Here is a 13,724-nt window from a genome sequence, read left to right as displayed (position 1 = left end):
TCCCTTACAGATACCCACAAATTCTTTCTTTCTTCTCTTGTTCACCAGCTGAACTATGACTGCTTAAATCCCATTTTCCAACTACTTCATGCCCACACCATTACAGATGGACACGGCTGGAAAAAAAAAATGCATTCATGAATATTAATCTCCAGCGGGCATGGCAGTCACGGTGGCCGTGTCTAGTCTAGTCACTCTCCCACTTTCTTAAATGATGGCTTCATGCCTTTTCTCTTTTCAAACCTCTACCACCTCTTCCTCCATTCTGACTCTCAGCTGGCGACTCAGCTCCCCATTTTAGTGAGGAAACAGAAGCTGTCAGAACAGGTCTGCCACCAGTGTCCTCTTCTGTACCAACTTTTCCATATACACCTGTACCTACACGCCTTACCCTTTCTGCCCATCTGTGCCCCTGGCTAAGGCTAATCTTACTACATAGCCACTGCACAGCTTCCGCACATGGTGACTGAAACGGTGCTCTACAAGTGTCTTGTTTTCTTCTATCATCAATTTTTACCTCCTTTACTGGACTTTATCAGTATGGTGTTAACACTTTCATCTGAAAAAACATTCTCTTAATCCCAAGTCCCATTCTAGCTCCTGCTCATATTTCTTCCATTAAAACAAAGTGCCCTTGCTATGCTTACACTGTCGATATTCGTCTCTTCCCTCTGTTCCCCTTCAGCCAGCCATTCACTCCTACTGCTCCACCATGGCTCCGATGTGGTGCTAAAGCCAGTGGCCAACTCTTAGTCCTCCCCTCACTGTCAGTGCTGCCAAACAGCATCTGACAGACTTGATTCCTCTCATACCAGACAATTCCTTTTTGTCTCTTGAATCCCACAGTCTCCTCCGTGTTCCTACCACCTCTCTGGCTGCTCCTGTTTCCTTTACTGGTTCCTTTATCTCCTCCACTTCTAAGAATCAAAGTGCTTGAATCAGGCTTTGGATCTCTTTTTTCTATCTACCCTCACACCCCAGTGACCTCATTCTCATGGCTTTAAATGTCACCTGTATGCATCTTTATCCCAGACTATTTCCCTTAAGACTCCTATAAATCTATAAACTGTCAAACAGACACCTCTACTGAGATGCCTAATAATTTAATACTTACCTTCCAAAACTGAGCTCCTAAATTTCTCCACAAATGTGTTTTCTTGCAGTCCTTCCCTCTCAGAGAATGGCAATTCTACTTTTCTAGATGCTCAGACCATCCCACACTGTCCCTCTGCCTTCAAAATACTGCCAGGATCTAACTGCTTCTTACCATGTCTAGAACTTTTGTCTGGTCCATCATCATCTCTCTCTTTTTTAAAAAATATTTTTGTAGTTGTAGGTGAATACAATATATCTTTATTTTATTTATTTATTTTTATGTGGTGCTGAGGATCGAACCCAGTGCCTCCCATGTACTAGGCGAGTGCTCTACCTAGATGAGCCACAACCTCAGGAACATCACATTATCCCAATAATCTCCAACTTGCTTCCCTGTTTGCACCCTCAGGCTCCTTACACTCTATCCCATATAACAAGATGTGTAAAGAAAGTCATGGCATGATTGACATGAACTTCAACGGCATGGCAACAATGTAACATATTGATAATAGCCAATGAAAAGCCCACAAGGCTATAAAACACAAAGACCAAACAAAACACATTAAAAATGGGCACACAGGGCTGGGGTTGTGGCTCAGCTGTAGAGCGCTCACCTAGCACATGCGAGGCACTGGGTTCGATCTTCAGCACCACATAAAAATAAAAAAATAAAATAAAGATACTGTGTCCAACTACAACGAAAAAAAATATTTTAAAAAAATGAGCACACAAAGTTTGAATGTTTTCTCTGATTTGGGAAGATAGGCCAATTAATAAGGGGAAGAAAAGAAAGAAAGAGAGAAAGAAAAAGGTAGGGTGGATTTCATCAAAACAGAAGTTCAGTGGACTAGATGAAGTGGACTGTGTGGGAAGGAGAAGGTACGAGATAAGGGAAGAACCGACGAGACTTTCCAATGCACACACATGAACATACCACAGTGAAACTCACCATCATGTATATTTACAAGATACTAATAAAAAACCTATAAGTGAACAGCAGAAAGATTAGTAGAGAGAAGGGAAGGGAAGGAATAGGGGGAGGGAGAAGGGAAGAGAAACAGGAAATACTAGGGACTGAATTAGAGAAAATTATATTCCATGTTTTATAATTATATTGAAATAAATCTAATGTTATGTATAACTAAGAAAAACCATTTTTTTTAAGGGCAAAAAGCAAAGAAAATAAAACTCAAAGAATGGAAGAAAACTTCCAAATTCTTCACAACTGATTCGAGCTGTAGAATTCAGTAAGAGTATATAGCCCATAAAATGTATTCTTGCATATAAGATGATAAATAGCTCTGCAAGACAAAAAGACTGCAGGACAAAAGAAATAAACTGAGCACACTAATAGATCATCACCATGGGACAGACATATATATTATAAATAACCAGGAACAAGACATACATATTGTATTGCAGGAAAAAAAATTAAGGACATAAAGGCTGATTATAATCCAGGTGAATAAAGATGGAAAGGACAAAAAAGGTAAAAGCAATGACATAAAAGCAAAAGTAAAAATAATCCAACACAGGGCTAACCAGTATTCCTGAAGCAGGGATCCTAAAAAAGAAATGCTCAAAACTGGGAAAATTTCCCAGAAATATATAAAACTCTGAACCTGCAGATTAAAAGAACATCTATGTTCCAAGAGAATGGTATACAGATACATAGCTTAGTTAAGATTTTGGAAACAAATCTTCTTTAAGTGTCCTGAAATAAAATCAGCCATTTAGGAAAATTCCTCATTTAGGGAAAAATCAGGCCAGTTCTAAACTTCCTTGACAAAACAAGGGAAGGGAAAAGCATGACCTCATAATATTACACAGGCTGAGTATCCCTTATCTGCAATGCTTGGGGCCAGAAGTGTTTTGGATTTTAGTGTATTTTCATAAACATAATAAGGCATCTTTGGGATGAGACCAGGTCCACACACAAAATTCACCGATGTTTCTTGTATATCTTATACATGTAGCCTGAAGGTAATGTTTTCTCCTTTTTTGTGGTACTGGAGATTGAATGCAAGAAGTGCTTTATCATTGAGCTATGTCCTTTTTATTTTAGCTTTTGAGATAAGGTCATACTAAGTTGCTCAGGCTGACCTCAAACTTGTGATTCTGCTTCAGTCTCCCACGTAACTGGGATTTTAGGTGTGTTCCATCATGCTCGGCTGCCTTAAAGTAATTTTATATAGCATCTTTAATATGCCTACATTTGACTGCAACCCATCACTTGATGTCAAATGTGGAATTTTCTTTTTTTTTGAGAGAGAGAGAGAGAGAATTTTTTAATATTTATTTTTTAGTTTTTCAGCAGACACTACATCTTTGTTTGTATGTGGTGCTGAGGATCGAACCTGGGCTGCACGCATGCCAGGCGAGCACACTACCACTTGAGCCACATCCCCAGCCCAGGTGTGGAATTTTCTACTTGGAGTATTATGTTGGTATTCAAAAAGTTTCAGATTTTGGAGCATTTTGTATTTTTGGATTAGGGATACTCCACTATATATAGCTCAGATGCAATCTCAGAATTAAGGCAGCAGGTATGTATTTGAAAGTGTGAGGACCTCATGGAATATGGTTTATTTGAAGCCTTCTCAAAAAAACAAACAAACAAAACAAAACAAAAAAACCCAGTAAACTTAAGCCAAAGAACTGAGGAAGGGAGAAATCATGAGAGAAAAGTTGGTAAAAACAAAACAAAACAACACAAAACAACAATAATAAAGAATGCCATGGAGGAAAATGAAGCAGAGTAAAGGGGAGCAGAGGGGGTGCTTTTCTCTTAGGAATAGTGGTCAGGGAAGGGGTGCTGACCCATGACAAAGTTGCATGGATCACAGACTGAAAACGCCAAGACAGACCAGAGCACAGGCTCTGAGATGTAACAGCAAGGAGAGTGTTACAATGCTTGAGTGGGAGAAAGAGTTAGGACTGAGCTGAGGTGCCTGGGACATAGTAAGTCATCAAGAAATGGAAGGCTTTGTGGGTTGGGATTGTGGTATAGCACTCGCCTAGCACACAAAAGGCCCTGGGTTCGATCCTCAGCACCACATAAAAATAAAATAAAAATATTGTGTCTAACTACAACTAAAAAATAAATATTAAAAACAAAAAAAAAAAGAAATGGAAGGCTTCCTGCCTAAGGAAGGGACCAAAGCTGGGCCTGAACAGGTGCATTGCTCAGGCAGACAAGGGAAGAATGTGCTGTGTCACATTTAAGAATAAAATAGAGATAAAGTTGGCTAAGATGCTGGGAAGCAGTAAAAGCTGAAGATGTTGGAGGTTTGAATGCTCTCCTAACTGAGCAGATTATAATTATTTCATAGTAATTACTACTGTCCTGAAAAACTTTTATTTAAAATAAGTTGCACAGAATGGGATTACACTGTTACCTTGAAAATAATGTAGAATAACTTTTTCTTAAAAATCAGAGATTAAAGGATGACTACTTTCACACTGCTAGTTAGCAAATTTGTCAACTGGAAGATCCAACTAGTTATTAGAAGATAAAGTTTAAAAGACAATGTTTTTCAAATGAATCAATAAAAAGCCACAATTACCTATCTTTTTCACAACAGAAACCACAAATCCTATTAGGTCCACTTCAGAATAAGATGGCTGGAAGTCTGGATCTAATAGTCTGTTGAAGTGAAGGGGCTCCCTTGGATGATAAACCTGGAGTAAGACTTCATCAGAAGCCTACAGAAAACAAATATTCAGTATATGGAGATTCTCCAAAGTAATATGCATTTATCAAAATGGAAAGATTAAAATGAAAATTTTTTACCGGTAGTTGTTGGTATCGAGTTTTTTTTGTTGCTGATAACTGTATGTGAGCTCTTTCAGATTTACTTTTAGATTTTGATGTTGCAAGATGATAGATTCTGTATCTCTTTCCCTCTGTTAACAGGGAATATAAGTCTGATGATGGACGCCAGATACTTAACATAGCTGTTTAGGGAAATATGAAGAAGACAAAAAGGGAAGAACTATTATTAAAATTCTTGTTTAAAAACAAATACAGACCAGGCGCAGTGGTGCACACCTGTAATCCCAGTGACTCAGGAGGCTGAGGTAGGAGGACTGCAAGGCACTAAGGACTTAGAGGGACCCTGTCTCAAAATAAAACATTAAAAAAAGGGCTAGGGATGTGGCTTACTGATTAAGCAACCCTGGGTTCAATTCCAGGAACTGAAAAAAAGAAAAGAAAAAACAAATACAAATAACAATAAAGATTTAAGGATTGTATTAATTAATTTGTGAGTGCTGACAGCCCATTTTGCTTCCCTTATATACATTAACTTTATACTTTATCTAGCATTTGTAATCATTTGTAAAAATGCCATTTTTTGACTTAACAAAACTGATATGAACCAAAAAAAATGCATACTAACCTGAATCTTTTTCTTTTTTCCTGTAGCTTACAATACGCAACTTCCATACAGCTGTAACATCCCTTGATAAACCTTGTTCTTCTTGTTCAGCAGATGCCCTGGCCTTCCTGAATTCCAACTGTATCTGTGCTTGTTTCTTATCATTCAACATCTGTCTGTGATTATTCAAAGCTCTTAACTGCTCTTCACTGAAATAACCCTGTAACCATTTAAAGTATTGAAATAAAAAAAGGCAAACAAAACAAAATCCTACCTACTATAATCAGATTGCTTTACATGGGAATAACATGCAACAGATTAGAGTTCACTTTAAGAATATGGCTTAATGCACTGTTTATCACACAGTGTCTTCAGAGGCCTCAAACTGTTTACTAATCCTTGTGACAAATCTCCCTAGGGGTGGAGAAAATTCTCTAATTCTAAATGTATTCTAATCACACCCACCACTATCTGTGTCATAAATGGCTAACGTGATTTCTCACTATATTTGAGAAACAGATCTATGTGTTGTAAATGTACCAATTCATTTAATCCTCACAATAATCCTTCAATGTAGGTGCTATTATTGTTATTATGTTACAGTTGATGAAACTGAGGCACAGAAAGGAATAAATAACTTGCACAGGCCACATGTTAAGAGGATGACTTAGGAATCTTTATTCATATCCCCTATAATTAAATTTCATCAGCTCTTTGGGATAGTAGATATAATCTGAAACAAACGTTTACTACAAGCACTTTTATCTATGCCTTGACACATTTTCTCCACTAATTTTGGCCAATTCCTGTCTGTTGCTCCTTGGAATTTTATCCAGTCTAAGAAAAACAAATGAATAAAAAAATAAAATGGGAAATGGAATCTAGACATGTTCCCTATGAGATTGCTACAGTCTTATACATCTTAATGTCCTAATCAATTCTGGGAAGGGATATACAATCTATGTATTCCAAAAACGTCTTCTAAATACAAAGAGTCTAGTTTAAACATGAATTAAAAAAAAAAAAATCCTACAATTTCAGAACATCTATGATATTCAACATTGCCACTGCAAACAAATTCTTTTAACAAGGCTATTTAGAAATTGATGGCTGTTTTCCCCTCTAAGAACTTTACAATGGTGATTTTTATCTAATTCAAATCTGATATAATTAGATACACTCAGAGCTTTAGAGAGAACCTACTTTTATGCTTCCACTTGATAGAAAATGAGAACAAGGCCCTCAGAGACAAATCACTTGTCTAGCTACAAGTGGCTGAACTTAGACATTCAGCTCTCATTCTGTCCCCTTTAGTTCCTCCTTATAATATCTGTTAATTCTATAAAAGGAAACTAGAATAATAAGTGTTTTGTTAAATTCTGGGGATGGAATTAAAACTATATTCAGGATGACTCAAAGAACACATAAACTTCAACAAATAAATCTTAAACATGGCAACTTGCAGCAAGTATCCCCTTGGACTTTAAAATGGGCTTCTCACAGAAGAGTCAAGTTGTAACATTTGAGACAGGAGAGAATTTTACTCAGAATAACACTGCTCATATTAGTGTCGGAATATTTATTTTGTAGTCCCACTATGTAATAAAGTTAAAAATAAATTTACCTCATTTATTAAGTCATAAAATAAATAAAATTAATCAATAAACAACAATAAACAATTAATCAGTAAACAATTTCCCTAAATATTGCCCCTCCTCTCTACTTAGCAAAGTAATCCTAGAATCAGCATGAATCATTTTAGACATCTAGGTGTCTAATTTAGGAGGTTGCTTATTTTAATATGTGAAATGGGTGTTCAAATAATAGTAACTAATAGCATGTGAATACTAACTAAAGTGTGTGGAACTTTTAGATAAATCATTTGATCCTAAAATTATGTACCTTATGACCATTTTATAGCTATTTTATTCCCAATTTTCTTAGCTAATAAATGGTAAAGCTGTGATTCTAAAACCTGTGCTGTTTTTAACACACTTTAATGCTTCTGGAAGTCTCCTGTCCCAGTATCCTTAAGGTAGAAATTGATGAACAATCGTAAGTAGGCTCTGAGAAACCAAGAACTTGGAAACAAAGACGCTGCACTGAAGATTTTTTAATCTTAAAATAAACAAGTTTGGGGACTGGGGTTGTGTCTCAGTGGTAGAATGCTCGCCTAGAATGAGGAGGCCCTGGGTTCAATCCTCAGCACCAAATAAAAATTAATAAATAAAATAAAGGTATTGTGGGGTTGAGGTTGTGGCTCAGAAATAGAGCGCTCACCTAGTGTGCATGAGGCACTGGGTTTGATCCTCAGCATAAAAATAAAATAAAGATATTGTATTCACCTATAAATAAAAAAGTTAAAATAAATAAATAAAGAAAAGTATTGTATCCAATTACAACTAAAATAAAATAAACAAGTTTTGCTATATTTTAAACCATGTTTAATTAACACATGAAACACATGAAATTGGGGCTGGGGTTGTAGCTCAGTGGTGGAGCACTTACCTAGCATGAGTGAGGCATGGGTTTGATCCTCAGCACCACATAAAATACGTAAATAAAATAAAGGTATTTGCATTGCTAGTGGGACTGTAAATTGGTACAGCCAATATGGAAAGCAATATGGAGATTCCTTGGAAAACTCAGAATGGAACCACTTTTTGACCCAGCTACCCCACTCCTCAGTCTAAACCTAAAGGACTTAAAAACAGCTACTACAGGGACATAGCCACATCAATGTTTAGTGAAGCACAATTCACAATAGCTAAACTATGGAAACAACCTAGATGCCCTTCAGTAGATGAATGGATAAAGAAAACGTGGTATATACACCCACTGGAATATAACTCAGCAATAAAAAGGAATAAAACCATGGCATTTGCAGGTAAACGGATGGAGTTGGAGAATATAATGCTAAGTGAAGTAAGCCAATTCCAAAAAACAAATGCCTAATGTTTTCTCTGATATGAGGCGGCTGATTCATAGTGGGGTTGAGAGGAAGCATGGGAGGAATAGACGAATTCTAGATAGAAAGGGGAGGGAGGTGAAGGCAGGGAGAGGGGTATAAAAAGGATGGTGGAAAGAGATGGACATCATTACCCTAAGTACATGTATGAAGACATGAATGGTGAGAGTATATAATCAGAGATATGAAAAAATATGCTCTATACATGTAATATGAATTGTAATACATTCTGTTGTCATATATAACAAATTAGAATAAAAATTAAAAAAAAAATAAAGGTATTTGTCCATCTACAACTAAAAATAGTAAAAAAAAAAAAAAAGAAAAGAAAAAAAAGAAAGGAAGAAAAAGAAATACATGTACTTCCCCAATCTCCATCTGATACACAGAATCAAAAAACCCATCACACTGGCTTGGTGCATCACTCAAGATGCCAGAAGTGTTCTCATTCCCTTTGAAAGATGCAGCATTTTGATGTTTTGCTTCCCATAAAAGCCAGAAAGTCAACGTAGCTTCCCACATTCCAGGGTGGGGATCAAGGCTCATCATCTGTCTCTTACTGGCTCACCTCAAGGTAGTCTGGGTCTGGTGCATTCTTTACTGCTTCATAAAGCTCTGCCCCATCCTGCAGAGCATGGACTTGCTGTCTTGTTAGTGCACGTGATGGTACACACTGTTTTGTTGTGTGTTCTAAGGGAAAAAAAGCATTACTAATGAGTTAAACCAAAAATTTAAGAACAGTGCAAAGTAGAGAACCAGGGGGAAAAAAAAAACACCCTAAGAAGGGAGATTAAAAAAGAATAAAAAACACTAATCTGCTAAAAGTTTTCTTGGAAAATTTAAAACTGGTATACTCATGGTTAAAATAAATAGTCACACATAAGAGTTTACTTAATTTATAAATTAAGAAAATGAGGGGCAGAGATTGTGGATCAGTGGTAGAGTGCTAGCCTAGCATGCGCGGGGTCCCTGGGTTCAATCCTCAGCACCACATAAAAATAAATAAATGAAATAAAGGTATTGTGTCCAACTACAGCTAAAAAATAAATCTTAAAAAAAAAGGTTTGTTATTGATTCTCTATTCATGAAAATAGTATGAGCTGTTATAATTTTAAGCAAATAAAATATTGGGAGTCCAATTTTTCTGTAGACATATATAATATGAAGTTAAATAAAATAAAAAATCATAAGGAAATTATAAAACTGTTAGCAACAAAAAGGTACATTAGAAAAAGTAAATTTATGTGGTTCAAACATTAAAAACATAATTTTTGCCACAAGGATAACAAGTCCTTGTTCCAGGAATACATGAAAACTGACCACTCCAAAGATAAAAATATAAAGTCATATAAGGTAGATATAAGGTAGATAAAGACACTAAGGAAGAAGAGTAACAGCTTAGGGGAAAAAATGATCTGCTGGTTTTCTCCTTTTGCTTTTTTTTCCTCTAATACCACAAAAGAATACTCTAGATATCTTCACCCTGAATCTTTAAAAAAATAAATTATATATATTTATTTATTTATATTTAGTTGTAGATGGACACAAAATATCTTTAGTTTCATTTCTTTTTTATGTGGTGCTGAGGATCAAACCCAGTGCCTCACATGTGCTAGGGAAGCGCTCTACCATTCAGCCCCAGCCCCAGCCCTCACCCTGAATCTTACTAGGAATTTTATTTAAGGGCCCTGAAAAAAGGCTGAGAACATCATCTTTTACTGCCTAAGATAATTATGAGCATCTAAAAGGTCAGTGTTTTGGAAATAAATAATGATAATTTGAGAAAAGTTCAATGTTTACCTGTGCATCTGTATAATATTAAAAAAAAATTCAGACTCAGAATTAAAAAGACAATTTATTTAATTACAAATATTAATTTAAAAGCCCTTAAATTTTTCATATGAAAAATAATAATTTGGATTATATAACACACTTTACCTTCATGTTCTTCAAATTCTGCTTGCACTTTGGCAAACAAGGTTTCTAGTTTCTTTTGGTGAGCCTCTGCATGTTTCGCTGCTTCCTTTTCTTCTTCTCTTTCATTGCGAAATATGTACAATCCAGAAGATGTCTTCTCCATCCACTGCATAATGTATTATATTAAAACAACAACATCAAAAACAGCTGGTAGGGAGCATTCAAATTAATTGTCTCAAAAGAAAGAAAACACACTGTAAGCTTCAAGAACGTATCATACCTGCATAGGGTATACTCTTTGAACAACAACATCAACACAACCCACATTTCCTCCATCGCTGAACAATGATGACAAGGTCAGAGGGAAAGGTCTAGGATCAGGAAAGAACCCAAGTTTGGTGTACCAGCAAGCAGGCCGAGTACTATTAGCTGAAATCTGGACAAATTAACAAACTGATTTAGAAGTTAAATATATACTCGATTCTATTCCAAACTTTCTAAGAGTTTTCATTCTATTAGGGCTGCTTTTAAAATATTCACTTTGAAATGTCTTAAGAAGATTAGTAAAGAAGTAAGTAGAAAAATGAAAAGTGTACAGCTGGGCCTGGTGGCACATGCCTGTAATCCCAGCAACTCTAGAGGCTGAGGCAGGAGGACTGTGGATTCAAAGCCATCTTCAGCAACAGCGAGGTGCTAAGCAACTCAGTGGGACCCCTTTTCTAAATATAAAATACAAAATAGGACTGGGGATGTGGCTCAGTGGTCGAGTGTCCCTGAGTTCAATCTCTGGTATTCCCCAGCCCCCCAAAAAGGAAAACTGAAAATGTACAAGTGAAAATATTCTCAAAATGTAGTACTCCTTATACTATATCAAACATCGGTGTTAAATGTTTGTATTAGATAGTAGATCAAAGGATCTTCAATTTAAATATTGTTATGGTTTGAATCTGGAATGTCTCCTGAAAAGTTCATGTTTTGAAAGTAAAATTCCCAATGTGGCAAGGTTGGACTTTTAGGCATGATTAACACTCTGACCTCATCAGTGGCTTAATCCACTGATAACTGAATGGACTGGTGGATGGTAACTGTAGGGAGGTGGGGCATGGCTAAAGGAAGTAGGTCACTGGAGTATGGCCTTGGACTACATCTGTCCTTGGCCCCTTGCTCAGTTCTCTCTCTCTTTGCTTCCCAGTTGTCATGAGCTGAGCAGCCTTCCTCTGCCATACCCTTCCACCACGTTATTCTGCCTTACCTTAGGCCCAGAGCAATGAGGTTGGCTAACCATGTCCTGAACCTCTGAAACCGTGAGAATAAAGTTTTCCTCCTCTAACCTGTTTTTGTCAGGTATTTTGGTCAAAATGACAAAAACTAACACAAACATGGGTGGAAAACTCATTAGGACAAATAGAATGAGAAAGAACAACAGATGTGACATCATCAAAATTTTGGAAGCTAAAAATTTGTTGGACGAGTAAATGACAAAACAGCCCGAGAATGATCATGGATAATAAAAACTGCAAATATTCAGAGAGCATTTACTATGGTGGCTAGCATGATGTTAACTACTTTACAACTATTAACATTTAATGTTTATAATAGTCCTTAGATTTATTCCCATTTTACAGTTGATAACTTGACCAAGATTACTCAGCCATCAAATTTGTCATAAGAAGCCAATGAGACACAAATAATTGAAGAAAACACTAAAAAATTGGAGCTAACAGGTACCCTGAAGGCAGGTACATAAGATAGGTCAGAAAATAGGAAGAGTGGTTGAAATTTTGTACAAAGACCGTTAAGACCCCAGATTTCCTCTCCTATTCCAAGCAGCCAGGTGGCTGTCCCTTATCCCATTAAAATAGAACCCAGGGGACTCCACTTCTGGGGAGGCTAAACCACATGTATCCCATACTCTGAACACTGGGTAGATGCAATGAGGGTAGGGGAGAGATGTTATCATAGTAAAAACAGAACTGAAGTAAAAATCCTCATGGTGACAATGAGTCTCCTATTGTTTCTTTACTCTGCTGACCTCTTGGTATAGTCACTGGTATTTGAGGATCTTCTAACTAAAAACCCAAATCCCCACCTCTTTGCCCTATAAGCTGACAAGTCCTTCCCTGGAAGTGATCGCCAGTCAAGGAAGTCTACAATCTGAAAGACCCAAACAAAAAGAAAAAGAGGTTCTCACAAAAAAATGCAGGAAGCAAGAAAGACAAAATGAAAATAAAACATTATGCAATTGCTTCAGAAAGATAAGATATTGCATCTATAAAACAATAGCCAAATGTAGCAAGAACAAAAAACATTTAGGGAATGATAAAGTCTCCTGAAATAAAAAATTATGCTGGTAGAAACAAATTCACTTTAGTGATTAGAAGAAAGAATTAAGAACTATTTTAGAAAAGAAGTGGGAAAGAGACAACAACAACAAAATAGTGAGAAAAGACTGGAAAATTATAGGACTAATCTAAGCAGTCTAGTGCCCGAATATTAGGAAACAGAGAAAAAATAAGAAAATTATAAAAGAATCACTTTAAGAAAATTTCCCACAACTTAGTAAAATACATTGTTCCTAGATTGGATACACAATACCCACAATTAAAAAAAAAAAAAAAAGAAAGAAAAAGACATTGAAGTAGCATACTATGAAATTTTAGAATAGTGGAGAAAAAAAATATTAAATCAGACCACATAATGAAGGATTAAGAATAAAAATAGCAATAAGCTTAGTAATAAGCTATACTAGTGGTAAAAGCTATATTAGAAGAAGTTAATAAAGAAATGTCCTCCAAAATTTTGAAGGGATAATTTACTTATTTATTTTTGTTCTGAGGATTGAACCCAGGGATGGCTATATCCTCAGAGCTTTTTATTTTGTATCTTGAGACAGGGTTTCACTAAGGGCCTTGCTAATTTGCTGAGGCAGGTGGTAGGGATTACATGTACATACCATCAAGCCCGGCTTGAAGGAATAATTTCAACCTAGATTTTTATACTCAGCTGACCTTACAATAAGATTTCAAAAAACTTCAAGTTCACTTTCTCTATAAGATTAGAAGTTGTGGGCCCTCAGAACCAGGGAATAAGTCTAGAAAGATGACACAGAATCCAGGAAATAGGGTTTCTAGCATGCACACATAAAGAGTAAGACATCAGTGATAAGGATGTAGAAAAGTAAAAAACAAAGAAGACATGTAATGACTCCCGGGAAAGCAGTAAATGATAAAGAAAGGATATAGTATGTATGTACTATGTTGCAAAAAATATTTTCATAGTTATTATAACGTAAACACGTTATAATAACTTATTTTTAAACATATATTTAACTTATATTAAACGTATACTTAAAAATAAGTATAAAC

General features: G+C 36.1%; 1 protein-coding gene across 1 annotated transcript in view; it reads right to left on the bottom strand.

Annotated features, from left to right (window-relative positions):
- Window positions 1–13,724, bottom strand: part of BRCA2 (BRCA2 DNA repair associated) — a 69,267-nt gene that overhangs the window by 13,606 nt on the left and 41,937 nt on the right. Inside the window, exons 19-24 of the mRNA XM_081302726.1 lie at window positions 10,640–10,795; window positions 10,381–10,525; window positions 9,011–9,132; window positions 5,496–5,694; window positions 4,889–5,052; window positions 4,662–4,800 (exon numbers count right to left, since the gene is read on the bottom strand). Coding sequence (XP_081158852.1) covers window positions 4,662–4,800; window positions 4,889–5,052; window positions 5,496–5,694; window positions 9,011–9,132; window positions 10,381–10,525; window positions 10,640–10,795 — 925 coding nt within the window. The remainder of the gene's footprint in view (window positions 1–4,661; window positions 4,801–4,888; window positions 5,053–5,495; window positions 5,695–9,010; window positions 9,133–10,380; window positions 10,526–10,639; window positions 10,796–13,724) is intronic.

The sequence above is a fragment of the Spermophilus citellus genome, assembly GCF_964194105.1.
Source record: "Spermophilus citellus genome assembly, chromosome: 1".
NCBI lineage: Eukaryota > Metazoa > Chordata > Mammalia > Rodentia > Sciuridae > Spermophilus > Spermophilus citellus.
This window is presented reverse-complemented; position numbering and strand designations above follow the sequence as displayed.